This window comes from Suillus subaureus (genome assembly GCF_016647635.1).
Source record: "Suillus subaureus strain MN1 chromosome Unknown BJ212scaffold_5, whole genome shotgun sequence".
NCBI classification, from domain to species: domain Eukaryota; kingdom Fungi; phylum Basidiomycota; class Agaricomycetes; order Boletales; family Suillaceae; genus Suillus; species Suillus subaureus.
Window position 1 is genome coordinate 67,303 of NW_024538561.1, and position 19,709 is coordinate 87,011.

At 45.9% G+C, this 19,709-nt stretch overlaps 5 protein-coding genes across 5 annotated transcripts; all 5 read left to right on the forward strand.

The window, feature by feature from the left end:
• Positions 1 to 251: 251 nt before the first annotated feature.
• On the forward strand, positions 252 to 1,544 carry BJ212DRAFT_1566756 (Derlin; the record flags this gene model as incomplete). The annotated part of the gene is made up of 6 exons (XM_041341978.1): positions 252 to 341; positions 393 to 458; positions 516 to 589; positions 645 to 738; positions 789 to 1,090; positions 1,139 to 1,544. The coding sequence occupies 6 exons, from the start codon at positions 252 to 254 to the stop codon at positions 1,161 to 1,163; spliced, it is 651 nt and encodes a 216-aa protein (XP_041196838.1). The 3' UTR covers positions 1,164 to 1,544.
• Positions 1,545 to 1,701: 157 nt separating this feature from the next.
• Positions 1,702 to 3,829, forward strand: BJ212DRAFT_1476863 (uncharacterized protein; the record flags this gene model as incomplete). The annotated part of the gene is made up of 5 exons (XM_041339446.1): positions 1,702 to 1,917; positions 2,078 to 2,157; positions 2,257 to 2,477; positions 2,521 to 3,294; positions 3,405 to 3,829. 5 exons carry the CDS (start codon positions 1,702 to 1,704, stop codon positions 3,827 to 3,829), a joined length of 1,716 nt encoding a protein of 571 aa, XP_041196839.1.
• Positions 3,830 to 4,809: 980 nt separating this feature from the next.
• BJ212DRAFT_1476864 (cytochrome P450) lies at positions 4,810 to 6,264 on the forward strand (the record flags this gene model as incomplete). Its single annotated transcript, XM_041339447.1, has 8 exons — positions 4,810 to 5,020; positions 5,071 to 5,200; positions 5,239 to 5,427; positions 5,477 to 5,628; positions 5,683 to 5,798; positions 5,848 to 5,977; positions 6,032 to 6,045; positions 6,094 to 6,264. 8 exons carry the CDS (start codon positions 4,810 to 4,812, stop codon positions 6,262 to 6,264), a joined length of 1,113 nt encoding a protein of 370 aa, XP_041196840.1.
• Positions 6,265 to 7,237: 973 nt separating this feature from the next.
• BJ212DRAFT_1262968 (Mmp37-domain-containing protein) lies at positions 7,238 to 8,609 on the forward strand (the record flags this gene model as incomplete). Its single annotated transcript, XM_041330306.1, has 3 exons — positions 7,238 to 7,801; positions 7,856 to 8,414; positions 8,467 to 8,609. 3 exons carry the CDS (start codon positions 7,238 to 7,240, stop codon positions 8,607 to 8,609), a joined length of 1,266 nt encoding a protein of 421 aa, XP_041196841.1.
• Positions 8,610 to 16,797: 8,188 nt separating this feature from the next.
• Positions 16,798 to 17,286, forward strand: BJ212DRAFT_1296503 (uncharacterized protein; the record flags this gene model as incomplete). Its single annotated transcript, XM_041332466.1, has 1 exon — positions 16,798 to 17,286. The coding sequence occupies one exon, from the start codon at positions 16,798 to 16,800 to the stop codon at positions 17,284 to 17,286; it is 489 nt and encodes a 162-aa protein (XP_041196842.1).
• Between the last annotated feature and the right edge of the window lie 2,423 nt (positions 17,287 to 19,709).

Below are 19,709 nucleotides of genomic sequence, written 5' to 3' on the forward strand. Positions count from 1 at the left end.
TGGCTACGCGTCCGCCTGTATACAATAATCAGAAAATCTGAGCGAACTAGTGGGTAGAAGTAAGTCGTATGATGTTTTGATCATCCATGATACACTCAGCGACTGGCCAAGTTGTGGTAAGTCCAAATTTGAAATGCAACTTGGCCACGTGGATCTTTCATTACTACTCCCTTCTCACTCTCTCTTCACTATACAAACCTTCGTTTCGCAGGTTTCGACAATTTCTCGAGATCTAGTCGGCAACTTGAGGAATGCCTGTCGGAATTGAAGCTTGGTTGACCCAGATTCCACCAATAACGCGTGCTTGGCTAGCGCTATCTGTGGCTACGAGTTTAGCAGTGGTATGAGGGCGAATGTTCACTTCACCGTGACGAAGCTGACGTGTTCTTAAGCAATGTCAGCTCGTGACACCTCTGCAACTGTATTTTAGTTTTAAATCTGCTTTTACCAATGTGCAAGTGAGTTGTGTCTTGACCTGGAGCAATGTCTTGTGTGGATGCTGATAGAGAGTACAGCCGTGGCGCATGGCCACGACATTCTTTTACTTTGGATCGATATCTCTCGACTTTGTATTCCATCTTTTCTTTTTGTGAGCTCTGCTATTGATTTCTATCGATTAAAATTTTGACTTTTATGAATTCTAGCATGCGATATAGTCGGATGTTAGAAGAATCCTCGTTTGCCAATAGAAAAGCCGATTACTTTTGGTTGCTTCTGCTGTCATCCGTGATGCTATTGGTAAGTTGTATCAACTTCCTGTCACCTGCATCTTAACCTTCGCGATACAGGTCATGTCGCCCTTATTCAACCTCCCATTTCTCTCCTCCTCGCTCGCCTTCGTGCCCATATATATGTGGTCCCGTCGGCATCCATCCACGCCAATATCGCTCTTTGGATTGTTCACAATCTCAGCGCCGTACTTGCCACTAGCCCTTGTAATTTTCTCCTGGGTAATAAGTGGAACATGGAAGGCGGCGGCAGGAGATCTAATTGGGTGTGCGGTTGGTCACATTGGATGGTTCCTGCGGGATGTCTGGCCAAGAGAGATGGTTGGAGGGTACTCACTCCTGACTGAGGCACCTGATGGGCTGTAAGTGTTTCCTGGTGGATAAAATGGGTCATGCTTATACTGTTACAGGAGGAGACTATTCGGAGACCTCTGAGTCGATCTTCAGTGTACTTGGCATCCTTTATTCCTTCCTGGGGCAGAGAGAGCGGCATTGCTACTGATACATTATTATGAATTCATTGGTTCTATGTTTGATGAATCGATATCCTTACGTGCTGCAGTCGGGTCCGTGATAGCGCCTTAAGTCTGTTATCTAAACTCATGTGTCATACGTGTCATTGTGCATCATTAGCCTTGGCTGTGTCAAAACACTTTCCGTTGTTGTGAACGAATCTCACCATTTTGTATTGTCTTGCCTTGACCTCAGGAAGACTCAGTGAATGTTATGAGTGTCCGAGGTCTGCACGGGAGCAATACGACCATGACATGTGTTGTCTTGGGGAAAGGGCTCTCATTCCACACACAACAGAATTCAATTTTGTCATTATAGTTGACGGTGAGCTCAGGGCTGTCCTTGCTTATATTTCCTTTCTTTCTGGCCTGTTGCTTTTCCACTGCTCTTGTCACTGTTTCTTGTGGTTATTTCAAGTCATACCTAGTCTGTCCAAGTTGCTGTAAGGGAATATACCCGGATGTCTAGTGTGTCCTCACAATCCCCATCCCCTGCCAATCCAATCGAGTTCTACGAGCCTCTTCACGAACGTGATGGACTTCCTCAGTCCTCGAATGGAATGCATTCAGTTGCATCGCCCTCAGCCAAGTTGACGCGAACTGTCGCGATAATCAAGACAAACGCATTAGAGCAGCGTCTAGACATCGAACACCGTCTTCTGGAGGCAAATTTCGAGGTATGTGCACCAAGTCTCATGAATTTATATGCTTCGCCCTTGTATCGCACATCAGTCTTTGTCTTTCGAATATAACACGTGAAATACGTCCAGAGTCACGTTCAAGAATCTCTAGACTTCTCGATTTGAGATGCAATAATTGATTCACCATGCCTTATAGATAGTCAAAGAACGCCAAATGGAGTTTGATACGGAGACAAATCCCGACACATTCTTCGAGCTTTTCGGCGATGATGCTCGGTTCCTTGACTGAGTGAGTATCTCGATGACTATTTAGTAACAGCATTATTCATCCCCAAACCCTTTCTGTTGTATCTCCCACCACTGATCCCTATTCAGCGGTCCAGTCTGGGTCTATATTCTTGAGCGCAGACGCGCTGTCCAAGTTCTCCTCACACTAATGCCTTCACTTAATGATGCAATAATAGGCGCAAAGCACGAAGAGCAAGCAGAAATACAAATAGCGTCTATATTTGCCTCCAGCCCACCCTTTCCCGTCAGTGATCTCCCTGCAGCCGATGGAGAGCTAGGTTCAGATGACGAATTCGACCCCTGGTTCTGTGCGCTCGATCGACTCTGCGATCCTGGAAGCTCTCAAGCTAGGTTTAAGTGCCCCTTCAGGCGTACTTACACCATCCTCTATGTCTTCAGATGCGCGTGCACCACAATTTTCAGCACGCCCGAGCCTCAGTTCCAATGGATCACCCAGCGGAAAGCAACCATTTCGTGCACGACCACTTCCAAAAACGCATCTTACTCCTGATATTTCTCCACGCACAACAAAAGCCGCCCTTCTTCGCCAAGGGCTGGCTACAGACGGATCCAAAGCGTCCCCACTCAAATCACGAATGTCTACAGCTAGTACTGGCCGCATCCCACTTCTTCGTAGGGAGAAAGAGAACGCAGCGGAGAAAGAGATAGAGAAAGAAAGGATCAAGAGGACGTTTGCAGGCGTTCCAGGCCACAAGCGCTCTGAGACGCTTGCCGTTGCGTCTACTGCTCCACCCACCATTACCCCGAGGTTGACCAAGGCAGCCGCCCTGCGGTTGGGCCTGGCCCAGCCCACTTTACCTCCTGGGCGGAGGCGTGCATCGATAGCTGGCTCGGTCATAAATGGAAAGGCAGCAGTCAGCACCAATGGACCTGCTGTCTCCTCGCCGAAATCTTGTTTACCTAACGATGCCGAGGGAGAAGGCGAAGATACGGAGACTGAGCGGGGGTGCGAACGCAAAAATATCTTTGACGGTGTTCCTGGGCACAAGCGTCGCCAATCGATATCCGTCGCAAGTACAACTGAAGCTCCGTCTATAGTTCCCAGAACCAACAGGACTGCAGCTCTCAGAAAGCAGGGCGGACCTCCCCCGAGCAGCTTCATGTGTAAGTCCTCAGCGACAGCTGTTTTATCTTCACTTCTCTTCACACAATAGGATATTTTACGGTCGTTCGATTTTTTTAAAGTTCGTCACTGACGCAATGAACACTTTCAGTTCGCACTCCGTCCGCTCCCAAGGTGCCTGGCAGTGCTGGCACTCAGTCGAGAAGCAGCTCTTCTCTCAGCGCTTATCTTGACAGCGCCGGAACAGACTCTGCTACTCGGACCCGTTCAAGTTCCACGGTGCCGTCTCAGGCATCTTCCCGTGTCTCCCATATCGCTCCGAGGGCAAGTTTAAACAACACCAGTAGCTACTCCTCTCAAACTTCTGAGAGTTCTGCGGTGAGCACTACGAGCACTGCTAGCGTGGATGAGCTCGACAAAGCCGCATCACCTCAACGATCGGTGCGCCGCCTGAGCAGCCTCCAGGCTCCCTCTATCGCTCCCCGCGCCAACAAGAGCGCCATTCTCAGGGCTCAAAAGATGGCGGCAGAAGCGGCCAAACCAAAGAGCCCTTGGGCCAATGCTTCTAAGCGGTAGGGATGATGTACATTGCTCTACTAAGACGTTAGTTAAGGGATTGAACAGCCGGGTGGGACTGGTGTACGAGTGGTGTGTGGTTCTTATTTTATGCTTCATTTACGTGAAGGCCCGCCTTCTGGTCTTGATTTCAGTATATATCTCGTGTGCACTATTTCTCATTTCATACTACCGCGATCCCAGAACATACGCATCTATCCCTCTTTGTATATGTGCCCATTTACAGTATCTTCATTTGCGTCATTCACATATCTATGCTTCTCTTTCTTACCGCTCTTTGATTGTTTCCTTGTTTTTATGGTTTCTGGATTGATTGCATGCTGGTCATGTGGCCCCATATGTCAATATAAATAAACGACGGTGTTTTGATACGACATGGAGCGCTCGATCTCAGATCGCAGAAGTTCTTCTGGCGAGTGGGCTTGGCTTGCAAGCAGGTATGTCATCTTGCTATTGTCCAATTCAACTCAGACTTTATTCTACAGTTTTTTTTGCCTTTCCTTTCCTTGTCCTGTTGTTAATGAAGCAAACCTCAACGCGGTGCCGGCGCAAGCGTGCTACTGTTGCACGATAAGGCATGCATGCTCGAGTCCCTTCTGAACGGGCTGCATAAGTGAGAAATCACAGGCGCAGCTCTTAAGATCTAGGCTCAACGCGTTTGGATAAGATTTGATTTTAGATTTGGTGAGTATATGAATTTAGGTCGACATGCTTATTTTTGCATCCGCAGTATTCATGTCTCATGACATAAGGCAGCTGTTGGCAGTTTCCGTATGCCCAATGATAATTGAGGGCGGCGGCGATCACGCAACATGTGGGTTTTGTCTATACCACAATCATTGGCATAGTTTTAATATGATATTCTCCCCTTGTGCGAATTGATCCTTCTTGACTCTTCGATTTTGTTCCGGCCGGTAACGATTTGCAGAGTTCAAACGCTAGATAAGGTCTATACGTGTTTTGAATGTCCACCTCTAATCATGGTCCCTGCAGTTGAAGGTCGCCTTGCTATCCTCGTTATCTTATCTATTTCATTTGTTGTCGTGACTGCCCTCAGGCGATTCATTAAGAGCAGACAGACCAAACCTTCCCTTCCTCCTGGCCCAGTGCCAATCCCACTGTTAGGGAATATCCTATCTATCAATACCAAAAAACCTTGGTTGACTTATACTCGATGTCATGCTATTTATGGTATGTGGAAAGACAGTTATTACATTTTGTAGTACAGATAGTTCACTCAGGGGACTTGGTGTTCGCGCGGATTTTGGACCAGGATACGGTGGTGATCAATTCACAACATGTTGCACAAGCCTTACTGGAAAAGCGCTCTTGGATTTACTCCGATCGACCATACGTGGCCACAGTCGAGCCGTGTGTCCATGTGTTCAATCACTCTAATGTTCATACAGATGTGGCTGGTCAATCAACTTTGGATTCACAGGGTGTAATGATGAATGGCATCGTTGCCGACGACTCTTCCACCAAACTTTCCGTCCTGATTCTGCACTCAAGTTTCATCCGATGCAGATGAGACGGGCTCGTGAGATGATCGTCAACCTAATTGATGACCCTCAACATTATCATTCCCACTTTGCAACGTCAGCCGATGCGTTTGCAAACATTGAGCGATTATTAACTTATACACAGATTCACGTCATCAATTGGGATGTCTACTATATATGGCTACCAGCCCAGCGCTCGTGATGATCCCCTGGTTCAAATTATGGAAAATGCATTGATTGTCGGCCTTGAGATGATGACCCCAGAGAGAGCAGCCCTGCTCAAGGCCTTCCCCTTCTGTAAGCTCAGCATTCTTTCTCATAGAAAAGTTGGCATTCGGTCCCGTCACGCAGTACTGAAGTTACCTGACTGGTGTTGGGGATCCTCGATTAAACGCGATGCTCGAACTTCGACCAATCGCATGAGGGAAATGTCAGACGTGCCGTTTCGGTATACGCAACAGCATATGGTAGGCCTCTGTTGATTTAGTCCCAGACACTGATTCTATGTATGCAAAGGCCGACAGCTGGTCACTTGAACGATTGTCGATAGTGGCAGAAAATCTGCGACAGATTGAGAAGCAAGATGAGGCATCCAAACCAATGTCGGATACTGCTTTGAAGAAAACCGCTACTACTGCTATGATAGGTTTGTGACCTTTTACGAGGGACAGTAGGCTCTTGACAAATGCATGCAATGTAGGTGCATATGATACAGTCAACAAATGTCCGAACCATATTGTGTGCCGCTCAACATTTTTACAGACTACTTCAACCCTGATGGCTTTTGCTCTCGCTATGGTGTCTTACCCAGATGTTCAACGACGCGCGCAAGCGGAGCTCAACTCAGTGATTGGAAGAGATCGCCTACCTGCATTTGAAGACAGAGCATCACTACCATATGTTGAATCAATTCTGCGGGAGACTTTGCGATAGCAGCCTATTGGACCCCTTGGTAGTTTTCCTCGCTAAGTGATCTTGCCTTCACTAAAGGCGATCTTATAGGCATACTACATGCCACTTCGAGTGATGATATATACGATGACTACTTCATTCCAAAAGGTCTGCTGTTTTCATTCAGTGAATGAATCATTTGTAATATTGTACATCAGGAACGACCGTCATATGCAATATATGGTCAGATAATACGATTCTCAGCTTTCAGGATACTAACGTTACGTTACAGGGGTATTTCACAGGATGAAAGCGGTACTCTGACGCATCTCATTTTATGCCTGAGAGGTTCTTGGACGTTAACGGAGCGTTGACTGATGATGACCCTGCGGGATACGTTTTCGGCTCAGGCCGGCGTGCATGTCAGAGGTTACTTGTTGTCGTATGGCATGTGGTGAGGTGCTCTTTAACCAGGCCGGTACACTGTTGATGCCACTCTGTGGTCCGCTATTGCAACCATGTTGGCCACGGTCGAATTTCCTTTTGCCAAGGATGACCAGATCGACTTCACCCCGCAATTCACGACGGGACTCACTCGGTATTTTATTTCTTTGTGTCATTCTATCCTCCTATCACTAACAGTTTCATCGTTTTAGGTCTTCCCTTGTAATATTTCACCATGCTCTCATATCCATTCAGAACTTGTGGATCTTCTCTGAACTGGATTGTATTATGTATGCAAAGAATCGTCTGTCAGAATGTAGGCTTTAACAAAACGGAATACCCCAGGCTGTAGTGATACCAGTTCAATAATGTGTGTACTGTTTGATAAAAATTGATGCAACTGCTACTTGCGGCTCCGGGTCGTCTTAATTGCCGGACTACCGCGTTGTGGCCGCGAAAACCGTTCATAGTCACGTGGTTTACGTGCGATTGAGAGTGAATCCAATTTCTGCAGCCACCACCATCATAAGACCACCATCATCGGTGTCATCCGCCGCTGTCGTCGTGCAGTATGTTATCCACCACTCGCTCATCAGCTCGCCGGGCATCAGCCCGCCGGCTACAATGCCTTTCTCGCTCATTAACCACTGACTCCACTACTTCTCAAACTGTCCTCACTCCACCGCTTCCCCTCTCAAAGCCAGAGACGAGCAAGCCTCGTCAGTCACGATTACATCCGCGCCCGCGTCCAGCCGTTCCCCATCAACGACAAGCGCTCCCAACTCTTCCTCCAAGCTTCGGGCGGAATCAAGTCCTACCAGTGCCAGACTCCACTCGCGCCCTTCTGGAAGACATCGTAGGATCATTTGAAGCGCCCATTCGATATGCATTTGCATATGGATCTGGCGTTTTTGACCAAGCTGGGTACGAGAAGCAGAGGGATAAGGAAGATAGGCCGATGTTGGACTTCATATTCGCGGTCACACATTCGGATCACTGGCACTCAATAAACATGCAACAGCATCCCGGTCATTATCCCCTGCATGCACGCGTACTAGGGTCGTCGTTTGTCTCCAAAACGCAAGAGTTTAGCCCTGGACTTTGGTTCAATACTTTTGTGCCGATGAAGGGGGTCGTACGTCACTTTCGTTCATACCATTCCACTGTTCGCTTACTTTTACTGTCGTAGAATATCAAGTATGGGGTAACGACCGTCGATACGCTATGCGCTGATCTGCTTAACTGGCGCACACTCTATCTCGCTGGGAGAATGCACAAGCCTCTACGGATCATCAAAGACGACGCACGTGTACGACTGACTCAGCAAGTCAACCTCACCTCTGCGCTTCGCACCGCCCTTCTCATGCTCCCGGAATCATTCACTCAACGCGAGCTATTCTCAGCTATAGCAGGAATAAGTTACTCTGGTGACCCTCGGATGGTGCTCCCAGCTGAGAATCGAGGAAAGGTGGAGAATATGGTTTCTCGTCAGGAAGACCAGTTTCGGGAGTTGTATTGGAGGCTTGCGCAGGGCCTTCCTGGGGTCCGGTGGGCGGCGGGTTCTAAGAGCGTGGAACAGGATACCAGTCCGCATGCGAGAGCAGCGCACCTGAAGAAATTGCCGGAGGAGCTCTTGAAGCACGTTCATCGGCGTGCCGAGGGGCGTGGTCCGCCTAGAGAGGCGGATGAGAGTGCTTATTGGCTTCGTGTCGCAGGCGACAAGGATCTCCCCTCGATTCTTGACTCTGGTATGTCCCTCCGTTCGTATTTTGAGAACTTCATGTTGATGATCCTTACCAGAAATAACCAAGATCGTGCGGTACCCAGCAACTGTCCAGTCACTGAAGGGCTTAGTAAGCGCCGGTGTGGCTAAGAGTGCGCGCTACTCTGTAGCCAAGGTCAGCAAGTGGTGGAAAGGAACCTCTTTTTTGAGTTCGTCATAGTGCGACGCATATCAAGGTGACCCAGTGACTATATGATAGTAATACTACATTTCCCAGCTCCTACTCAACGATATAGACACCCTCCTTTCAAGCGCCGAAACAGGAAACATCTGTAGCTTTATGGTATAGCTGAGTATTACACTAGGACTGTCATGTACTTTGCCTAGTCGGGCTCACAATCTTTGTGTCGAAGTATATATTTAATTGTCGAGAACCGAGATATATGACGCTCCAAACCCCACTGTAATAAATTGCGCAATACACTACTGGGTGCGCGATGCACAACGACTGAGTGCGCGACACAGCCCAGAACTTGTGTCCACATTCCAAGAAGCATCAACTTGTTTGTGACATCAAGGACTCGTGTGAGATATGGTGCATAATGGGTGGAAGATTAAGGTAGTGTATCATAGCAGGAAGAGTTTGGTCAGGGTAACAAGTCCAGGCAGCAAGGTATAGGTAATGGAAGCTCCATCATGATAAGTATTGTTATGAACTCGGATAGAGTGTTGTTCCAATAAAGGAATCAAGGATCAAGGTCAATCAAGGACTAAGCCTTATCGAGTCAACGCCTCCCTCAGGAGTGATCTCTTAGACTCCCGCAGGATCTAAGGTTCAAATGGGACAATGGCTAGCCTCCTTCCCAAGGAGCTAGAGTTCAAGTATCGAAGAGAACCGAGTAGATTCAAGTTAGAGAAAATACAGGTGGTAACTAGGGTTTATATACATAAGGGAATTGTGCACAGACCAAGCTGGGCAAAGGGTAACGACTACTAAGAAAGGAAGGTTCATGGGAAAACAAGGTATGAGTCAGAGATAAAGGAGACCATGAGGAAACAATGCAGTGAAAAGGAAGTGTTAGAAGTACAGCCATACAGGAGTCCACAGTGATGATGGGAAAAAGAGTGGGGCACTGTAACATTACCCCCTTGTCAATGTCTAAAGTCACCGACTTTAGTCACTGAGATTCTGATAGTTGTTAGGGTTGAAGTCAGTGTCTTTCGCAAACTGCTTCTCATGCTCCTCTTGTTTGAGATCTTTTCTATCTTCATAGATCTTAAGCTGATGATGGAAGGCCCATGAGCCCGGTTTGGCATTAATGATACGACATCCTCGAAGAGTGGGACAGTAGGTGGTAAGATGTTTGGGAGCATGGTGGTGGCATTCTCAGCAGAAATAGTGAGGGCAGTGGATTTGACGATGTCCTTCCTGCTGGCAGTATTGGCAAATGATGTCATAATAGTCAACACCGTTTCTGTCACATCGAAAAGTTTCTTCAGATGGGGCATGAGAATTGGAGGAGGAGGTGGGTTTGTCTTCATCAATAATGATGGGTGGAGCAGGGGTTGGTGTCATGGGACGAGAGAGGCCTATTCCAAAGGCAACAGTGTTTCTTTTCTTACCATGAGCATGGCGTGGGTTTCCTGCAGAGCAAACTGCGAGCTGAGAAGGAGCAGGGACAGGGGTGTCATCATCAGAAGATTCTGACGAGGATCTGGGGACTTCTTGGGTAGTGAAACGAAGGGGTTCAGTGGAAATGGAGCGTTCCAGTTTGACCATATCTGGGGTGAGAGCTTGCTCAAACCCTTTTTCTATAAGTCTGTCTGCGGCAAGTGCTTTGATCTTGGTCATATGATAGATGATAGAACGTTTGGTGGTTTCTTTGGTGGGGGCTGTGATGGTATGGGCATAGCTAGATGCTAGGTCTGCACTGCGATGGATGGTCATCAAAGAAAGGGAATCAATGTCTTCAGAAAAGAAATGGTCTAAAGGTAAAACACAAGGAAGAGAAGAAAGGGTTGATTCAACAAGAGCTCGCTTGTGGTGAAGTTCAAGCTGAGAGTGATGGAGTTCAAGAGAAGAGTTCGAAGATCATGAAGAAGGCATATTCTGGGATCAGGTTTCTAGGTAAAGAGTCGAGAGAGTTGAAGGCGATCTTTATAGGTTTTGAGGATTTCCTGGGTGTTGTCTAGTTCCTTTTCAGGGAGCCAGGAGTTGTCTGAAGAAGGGTAACCCTTCCATGATACAAGGAAGCGTCGTTTTCCTTTTACATTTCCCTTATGGGCGAGAACGGCTTCTATTTTGTATTCTTCCTGTCCATTGACGATGTCAGGAGGGGGTTTGGTGTGGTTCGGGCCGTGGACTTCTGTTTCCCGATAAGAGGATAACTCAGAAGTGTGAAAGACAGGATGTGATTTCCAGGAGGCAGGGAGTCGGATCTTGAATGTGATAGGGGAGAGAACAGCTTCTACTGTGAAAGGGCCGTAGTGTTTAGGGGCAAGCTTCTTTGAGGGTAGTCCGGTGATAAGGTTCTTTGCTGATAACCAAACTTTCTCACCGATCTTCCAGGGTTCAAACTTCTTTCCAAAGGTCTGATCAGACATGCATTGCATGGTGAGATTGTGACAAGAGATGGCTTCTTCTCGGATCTTTTGAAGGTATCTGACTCGATCTTCTGCTGCAGGGATGGCGGAGTTTGGGAGAATATAGGGGATTCCTCGGGGTTCATAACCCATCATGAGGTGGAAAGGGGAGAAATTGTGGGCATCATGTTTTCGATGATTGTGGACAAATTCAGCCATAGGTAAATGCTTTACCCAATCAAGAGGGGTGGAGCGGCAATAGATGTGAAGGTAGGTTTCGAGTTCCTGATTCAGACGTTCAGTCTGTCCATCAGTTTGCGGGTGGTAGGTGGTGGAAAGTGCGACTTCATAGTTGAGGAGTCTTCCAAGTTCTTTGGCGAATTTAGAGGCAAACTGGGGTCCTCTGTTGGAGATGATTTTGTCATAGAGTCCAAATCTGAGGAAGACTTTCTTGAAAAAGAGTTGGGCGACTCCTTCTGATGTGATGGTTTTCTTGCATGGTGAGAGAATTACCCCCTTCATAAGGCCATGGTCTGCCACGACCATAACTGAATCAAAACCGCCTGATTCAGGCAAGTCAGTGATTAGATCGATGGAGATCTGTGAGAAGGGATGGAGTGCAGAGGAAGGTATAGGGTTCAGGGGTGGAGTGGAAGGATGAGTGTCGGATTTCATTTGCTGACATAGGGTGCAACCCTCAACATATTTGCAGATAAATGTACCCATTCCAGGCCACCAATAGTCTCGTTTGACTAATTCTTCAGTCTTAAAACGTCCTGGGTGTCTGGCGGTGGGGTGATCATGGTGAAGGTGGAGAATACAGTGTCAGAGATGAATGGGGACGTAAGCATGGTTTTTATAAAACAAAGTGCCATCATCAAACCGCCAATCAGAGAGAGCAGATTTCATAGGGGGTGCATTCAACCTGTCAAGGGCTTGTTGCACAGCGAGGATGACAGGATTGGAGAGAGGATCTGTGGATTTCAGGGCATTGGCGAGGTCATTGTCAATAAGATGGGAAAACATAGTTTTGGGGAGAAGTGTGACATCAGAGTTATCCGAGGGATCAGAAGAGTGGTCAGGGCAGCGTGAGAGAGCATCGGGAGCAGCAAGTTTGCTTCCTGGGACATGGTGGAGTTCAAGGTCAAATTCATTCAGGGTTAATTGCCAACATGCTTGTCAGCGAGTGAGGTTCTGTGCAGAGCGGAAATAGAGGAGATTCTTGTGATCAGTGAAAATGACGACAGGATGGGGGTTTCCTTCGAGGTAGTGTCGCCATGCTTTCAAAGCACGGATGATAGCGAGGAGTTCACGATCATAGATCTGATAGTTTCATTCAGCAGGGTTAAAGGATTGAGAGAGATAGCCACATGGGTGGTATGCGCCGTTCTCATCAGTCTGAAGGAGAACTGCTCCAGTGGCAACCAATGAAGCATCAGTTGTGAGGGCGAATTGTCAAGAGGGGTCAGGGTTACGAAGGACAGGTTCTGATAAGAAACATTGCTTTAGTTTCTCAAAGGAATCGGTGCATGATTGTGACCAAGTGAAGACAGCATCTTTCTTCATTAAATCTATCAAAGGTCGTGCGAGGTCAGAGTAGTGGGAAATGAAATGGTGATAGAAGTTGCAGAATCCTAGGAATGAACAGACTTCTTTTACTGAAGTTGGAGTTGACCATTGACTGATACCAGATAATTCTGCTGGATCCATCGTGACTTGTCCAGGGTGGATTATCATGCCAAGGTAATCGACTTCTTGAGCATCAAAGGTGCATTTCTCTGGTTTCAGAAAAAGGGTTTCTCTTCGGATGATGTCAAGGATATGGCATGTTCGTTTCTGATGTTCTTCTAGGGTTTTTGAGAAAATGAGGATGTCGTCCATATAAACGATCATCCAGCCTTCAGCAATTTCTTTCTGGAAGGTCTGGTTCATATAGGCTTGGAACATTGCAGGGGAGTTGCATAAGCCAAAGAACATGACTTTTGGTTCGAAGAGTCCAAAGGAGGTGGTGAATGCTGCTTTCCAGCAATCATCAGGGTGGATCAAGATATTATTATATCCAGATCGGACGTCCATCTTGGTGAGGTATTTGGCATCCCTAAGCTTGGCAATGAGAGGAGGGATCAAAGGAAGGGGATAGGCATTCTTTATTGTCCATTCATTGATGTAACAATAGTCTTGACAAGGTCGTAAAGATCCATCTTTCTTTCCTACAAAGAAGAATCTGCTGGCTTGCGGAGATTTTGAAGATTGGATAAAGTCTTTAGCGATGTGTTCATCAAGAAAAGCTTTCACAGCATCGGTTTCTTTTGGAGATAAGGGATAAGTTTTCGCAGATTTCGGAATATATCCGGGTTTGGTTTCAATTCTGTGGTCAACACCTGGTTGGGATGGAGGAAGTTTGTTTAAGCTGTCTTTGGCGAAAACATTGGCAAAGTCATGAAGATAGTCGGGGACGAGTTCTTCAAAGGTCTTTTTTTTCTTTTCTTGGGCATCTTTAAGAGCGAATTCTTGAGCTTTATTGCTAGTTTTCAAGTATTCTTCATCTTCTTCGGTCTTCCGTGCATAGGTCCAGGAGTTTCTTAGAGGAGATAGAGCTGCAGCTCGTTGGATCTCAGAGGCAGAAGTGCCATCATGAGTGAGAGGTGTGTCAAAGGAGAGGTTTTCGAAAAGGGTAATAGAAGAGCTGTCTTTGGCATATTCGATTAATACTTCATCGTCATTGATGGGATAAGTGACAGGGTCGTCAACTTTTCGAAGGAATGTCGGTTCAGTAGGGATATCATCCCAGACATCATCTTTGGTGTCATATTGGGGTAAAGGGTCTTCATCAGGATCTGGCCAGAGAGGCGGAAGTGGTTCTTCTTTCTTCTTTTCTTTTTGTTGTTCAAGAGTTCTTTTCCCATTTATAGGAAGTGGAGTACAGGCAGGTTTGAATTGTTCTGGGTCTTCTTCTTCTTCAATTGTGACTTTTCTGCGGGGTGCAGGAGAGAAGCCCCATTTCTTCTTGAATACTTCTTCAAGTCGGAGTGATCTGGGAGTAGAAGGAAGTCAGAGGGTATCTTTAGCCCAGTTGATATCAGGGTTCATGGTGGAAAGCCAAGGTTTCCCGAGGAGGATCATATCGTTGTCACTCATGTTCATGATGTTGAATTTTCTGATCATGAGTCGATCATCAATTTTGATTGCAAGATGACAATAATGGGTGATGGGGTCCTTAGAGATCTTTCCATCAGCGGTTTGGATAGGAAAGGGGGTTTCAAAACGATGTGTCTTGATTCTGTGTTTTCTTACAAACATCCAATGGATGAATGTGGCAGCTGTGCCACAGTTGACAACAGCGGTGGTTTGCAATGATTTATTGGGGTGTACGGAGGAAAAGATGGTCACCGGGACCCTTAATTCTTTAGTTTTTCCTACATTGTGTGCGATATGTACATCGATACAAGGAGTGGCTAACATTGCGGTAGGCTCCTGGTTCAAAAATCCATTCTTCGGGCATTGAGATCTTCATCATCATCGAGATCTTCAATCTTGCTGGTATCTTCTTCTTTAGGTGCTGTACGCCTTACCATTTGCTGTTACAATTGTGGTTACCCCCTATCTCTTTTTCTCATACTTGTGTATTACGTCATGACCGCACCTTATGGTGCCATCATTAGACTGACCATCCCCCTTATCTGTATTACATCACGATCGCCACATGCCATTGCTAGATGACTCGGTCTCTTATCTTTGACTCCTTATCTCTGACTCGACTGATGACACGTACGCACCTGCCCTAAAGGACTTACGCCTATATAAACCTGGTTATGTACTTAGATAGACTTCACTTTAATCTACTAGGTCTTACCTGAACTATCCTTCGCTTAGGACCCCCAATCCTAAGTCGTCTGATAACCGACATTCAAGCCAGAGACACTCTCTCTGACTTGTCTTAAGAACCTTACATTTGTAAGGATATGATCCGGCTTCAGGTATACTCTTATCGAGTACCTGTCGTCGTGCCCATCCTAGTTTGCCGTAACATTTGCTTTCCTTTATAGTTATTCTTTCTGGCATCTCCATTCCGGGGGTGGAATTCTTGATCGTTAGATCTGTGACCAACCTTTCCACAGGAAAAGCATTTTCCTTGCTTCATATACTCTCTTTTATCATTCTCAGAGAGGCGATCAATGTCCATGGCATTAGGGTTGTTGTTTCTAGGAGTGAAGCATGGGGTGGATTGGCGATTGTTGAATCAGGTGTTCTTGTTGTTGTTCTGGGGTCTATGGGAAAGGAGAAGCTGATAGGAGTTCTCAATGGATATCACTTTTTTGACTATTCCGTCAAGGGTGTCAGGGATCTCTCCAGAATTGCAAAGTTTTGTGATGAGTGGCTGTTTAAGGCCTCGGAGGAAGTAATCTTTCTGAGCATTGAAGCTGTAGATCTCAGCTTGGTTACAGAGCTGTCGGAAAGTGGCTATGTACTCGCTTAAGTCATTGCCTTGTTTAAGGGCATGGAGCTTATGGAGCGCAGTACCAGCTGAGTCGATTGGGTTAAAGGTTTCTTCAAATTGGGAGATGAATTTGTCCCAAGTTCCATATCCGTTCTTTTCTCCATGAGTGGATGTGGGGTCAGGTTGCTGGGCATGTTCAAAGAAATCTTCCATCCATGCTGCAGCTGTGCCTTCCTTCATAAATGAAAGGGCAAAGGTGATCTTTCTGGTGTTGGTATCATAGATTTCATCATTTGTGTCAAGATAGAGTGTGACAAGGCGAAGGAACCTAAAGGTTCCATCTCAGTTTCCATCAAAGTCAGGTGGAGTGCAAATCTTCCTTTTGATTGGTTTGGGCATGTCATTGTCAGTGTCTGAGTCTGTGTCTGTGTCTGGTTCAGGGGTTGGGAATCTAGGTGGTGCTACTGGTTCAACAGGCAGAGCATCAGGAATTTCTTCGTCTCTGTCTTCTACAGGTGCTGGTGCACTTGTTTCAAAATGAGAAACAACAGTGTGGTGTGTAATGGAAGAGGGGCCTGGGACAGCAAGGGTAGGGAGAACAGGAGTGCGGGGAGTGTCAAAGGATCCTCACAACAAAGAGGTTCATCTAGGAGAGTTGGGTGGATAGGGACTGTATGGGATCCCAGTTCGTTCAGAGAAAGCCTTCTTGCTTTTCTTGGAGGGTGCCACTTTGGCAATCAATCAGTTTTGTGGGTTCAGAAAGTAAAGCCCTACAGATGGAGGGGTTCAAAGGAAACTTGAATCTTTTGTTATGAACTTGGATAGAGCGTTGTTCCAATAAAGGAATCAAGGATCAAGGTCAATCAAGGACTAAGCCTTATCGAGTCAACGCCTCCCTCAGGAGTGATCTCTTAGACTCCCGCAGGATCTAAGGTTCAAATGGGACAATGGCTAGTCTCCTTCCCAAGGAGCTAGAGTTCAAGTATCGAAGAGAACCGAGTAGATTCAAGTTAGAGAAAATACAGGTGGTAACTAGGGTTTATATACGTAAGGGAACTGTGCACAGACCAAGCTGGGCAAAGGGTAACAACTACTAAGAAAGGAAGGTTCATGGGAAAACAAGGTATGAGTCAGAGATAAAGGAGACCATGAGGAAACAATGCAGTGAAAAGGAAGTGTTAGAAGTACAGCCATATAGGAGTCCGCAGTGATGATGGGAAAAAGAGTGGGGCACTGTAACAAGTATTGTACTAGAAAAGATACTAAGCAATAGTAAGTAGTAGGGCACAAGAAATTAGACAACAATAGCCACATCACCAATAAAATAATCATCAGACCAAGGATTAATACAAGGAGGGGCAGACAGACTATCAGGGTCAAGGTTACCATGCAAGAAGATATTGGATGGCCATGGCTCTATGAAGTTGGACTTGGAAATGAAACAACTCATATCTCCAATGTAGAATGTCATGCTGTTGGGTCCATTGTGTGGAACACAATGTTCAAAGTCAAGGAACATCTGGATGTACACTGTTGGACTGTTGCCTGTGAAGCCCCACCCATGGTACATGCAGGAACTTGCATGAACCAAAAGAGATGTGAGGAGGACTGGAAGCAGCTGTGGTGGAATGGAATGGGTTGGTTTTTACTGGATGGACAAAACCCACAACCTTACAAGGACACTGTGGAACAGTTCGAGAAACTTGACATTGGAGAGATAAACTTGGACTGCTGGAAAGCTGTGTTATTCATTGTGAAAGGCCAAAGTGCTTTTGAACATGAGCAAAAACTCATCACTCACATAGCTAATGATCTGGCAAGATTGCTGATTGTTGAGCCCAACTTCGAAGATTTCAGCCATGCAGTTCAATACTAGCAGTAGCTATACAACACATTGTAGTATTGTGCACTCAATGGTGTGTTGTGCACTCGATTGTTGTGTATTGTGCACCCAGTAGTGTATTGCACAATTTATTAAAGTGGAGTTTGGAGTGTCATAGAGATGAGGATTTCATCAGGTAGACAGGTAGAACTCAATCAGAGATTGGAGAAAGAGATAAGAGCACATAATAACTAGCAGTAAACTTAATGCACCACTGAAAACCTCATATCATGATATGTCCTTATTTAAGTTACAATGCTGAATCATCATGCCTGCTGTCAAGATAGTATTAGATAGTCTGACATAGGTGATTCATTGATGACACTGACAATAAAATCTTGTCTTCTTATCAAAGTATTACCATCTAAGATATACCCTTGTAACACAAACTGCAAATTCCACCATCATTATCAAGTGCTACCACTTCTATCTTCAAGGACATTTAAATTGCAAACCCACATCATTTTGCTCACTATTGAGATTGTATTGGATAGTCTGACAACATCAGTAAACTACAATGCTCTGTACAGAGCTGCACAGTATTCCAGCTCCCTAGCTTGGTCCCCACTAGACAGACAGCCCCATTTCTGTATATCTCTGTACCACATATTGCAGTGACCTATCTCCATATTATATGAGTGAATGGACATGCATAATATCCCATATGATATGGGCCAGTGGACCATGGGCCAAAGGTAAAAATATCCCCAACTATGACAGATGAGCTGGGAGGGATATTATTCCCAATAGAGGTGGGTGGGCCCATGTGGGGAATATGTACAGTAGATGAGTGGGCTGATGGACATGAATATTCTATAGATGGATGGGCTGAGGTAGTTGGATATTATGTAGATGGGTGTACCAATGTAGATGTGTATCACATACATAGGTGGGCCCAGATGTATATTATATTAGATGGGTGGGCTGAGGGTGATATATAATATAGACAGGTGGGCCTAGGTAAATGATAATTGTAGACATGACAGAGCTTAGGTAGTTGTATATCATCCAAATCAAAGGAGGTAAAAATTCAAAGTTGGAGCATGGGAGAGTTCCAGAGGAGTACAGGAAATACTCAGAGGAGTTCCCACTGCACAGGAAGTGGAGAGACCCCAAGGTAATATCTCTACAGGAAACAGGATGGAAGGATAGGAGGACAGGAGGACAGGAGGACAGGATGTCTGGAGGTCCAGAAGTATGGAGGACAGGAGGACTGAACCTCTGGAGGACAAGATGTCTGGAGGTACAAGGGACAGGATGTCCAGAGGTCTGGAAGGAATAGGGGCTACATTGGACGAAGTTCAATGTAAAAACAAACAGAGGTAGACTACCCTAAGGCAGAGTTGGAGAGACAGGAATTGGACCTAAGTCCAGAAAGAGGATAAGTGCCAGAAAGGCAAGGCTCTGGCCTAGGGAATCAATCCCTAGGCCTGATGGATAGGACAGAACTTAGGTGGACCAAAGTCTGGGAGAAGACTGGGCAAGTCTAAGTTGATATTCAGACTGAGGACTCTACAAGAGTTGTACAGAGGTTATATACTAGAGGATATCCAAGAGGATCAGTAAGCAATGGAGTAAGGCTATGTATGAGCATGTGGAAACATATTAGTAAGTGAGATGGAACATAAGTAAATGAACTTGGAGATGAAACTAGTACAAAGATCAATCAGCAAGATGGAAATAGAGGTAACTGAGAACTGGAAAGGGGGAGATGCCTAAATGGGGTTATGTGCAGGATCTTGGATAGAGGGTGGGAATAGGTCTGGAGATCCAGAAGGCAAGGCGGAAACAGGACTGAGATATGTGAGGTGGTGGATGTAGTCTGGAATCTGAGAGGAGGCAAAGTCTGGATGTCTTGCTGGACAGAATGTGCATATGGTGGACAGGATAGGGGTGTACAGATCAGGCTAGTAGTGAAGATCCAGAGGTCCAGAGCTCAGGGGTAAATCCATAGTGGAGCTAATCCTGCTGAGGTGTGGAGCACACAGTGGAAGGGGATCTGGGCATGAGTCAGATGTGGGGTCCAGAAATAGGCCTGGAAGGCGTGGGAATATTATGAGATCTAGGTCCAGCATACAGGATATGACAGTATGCAACATGTGAATTTTTCACTACACAAATCACCAAGTATTGAGTGCCAAGACTCAAAACCTGAAACTTGAGAACCAAAAACCAAAAACCAAATCTTGAAAAAATGTATATAACATGAATTTTTTTTATTTCATTACACAATTCACTGAGTGTTGAGTGCTGAAACCTGAAGCCTGAAACTCAAGACTTGAAACCCAAAACTCAAAAACCAAAAACCACAAACCAAAACTTGAGACTCAAAAACCAAATCTCAAAAAAATGTATATAACATGAAATTTTTTATTTCATTACACAATTCACCAAGTGTCAAGTGCTGAAGCCCGAAA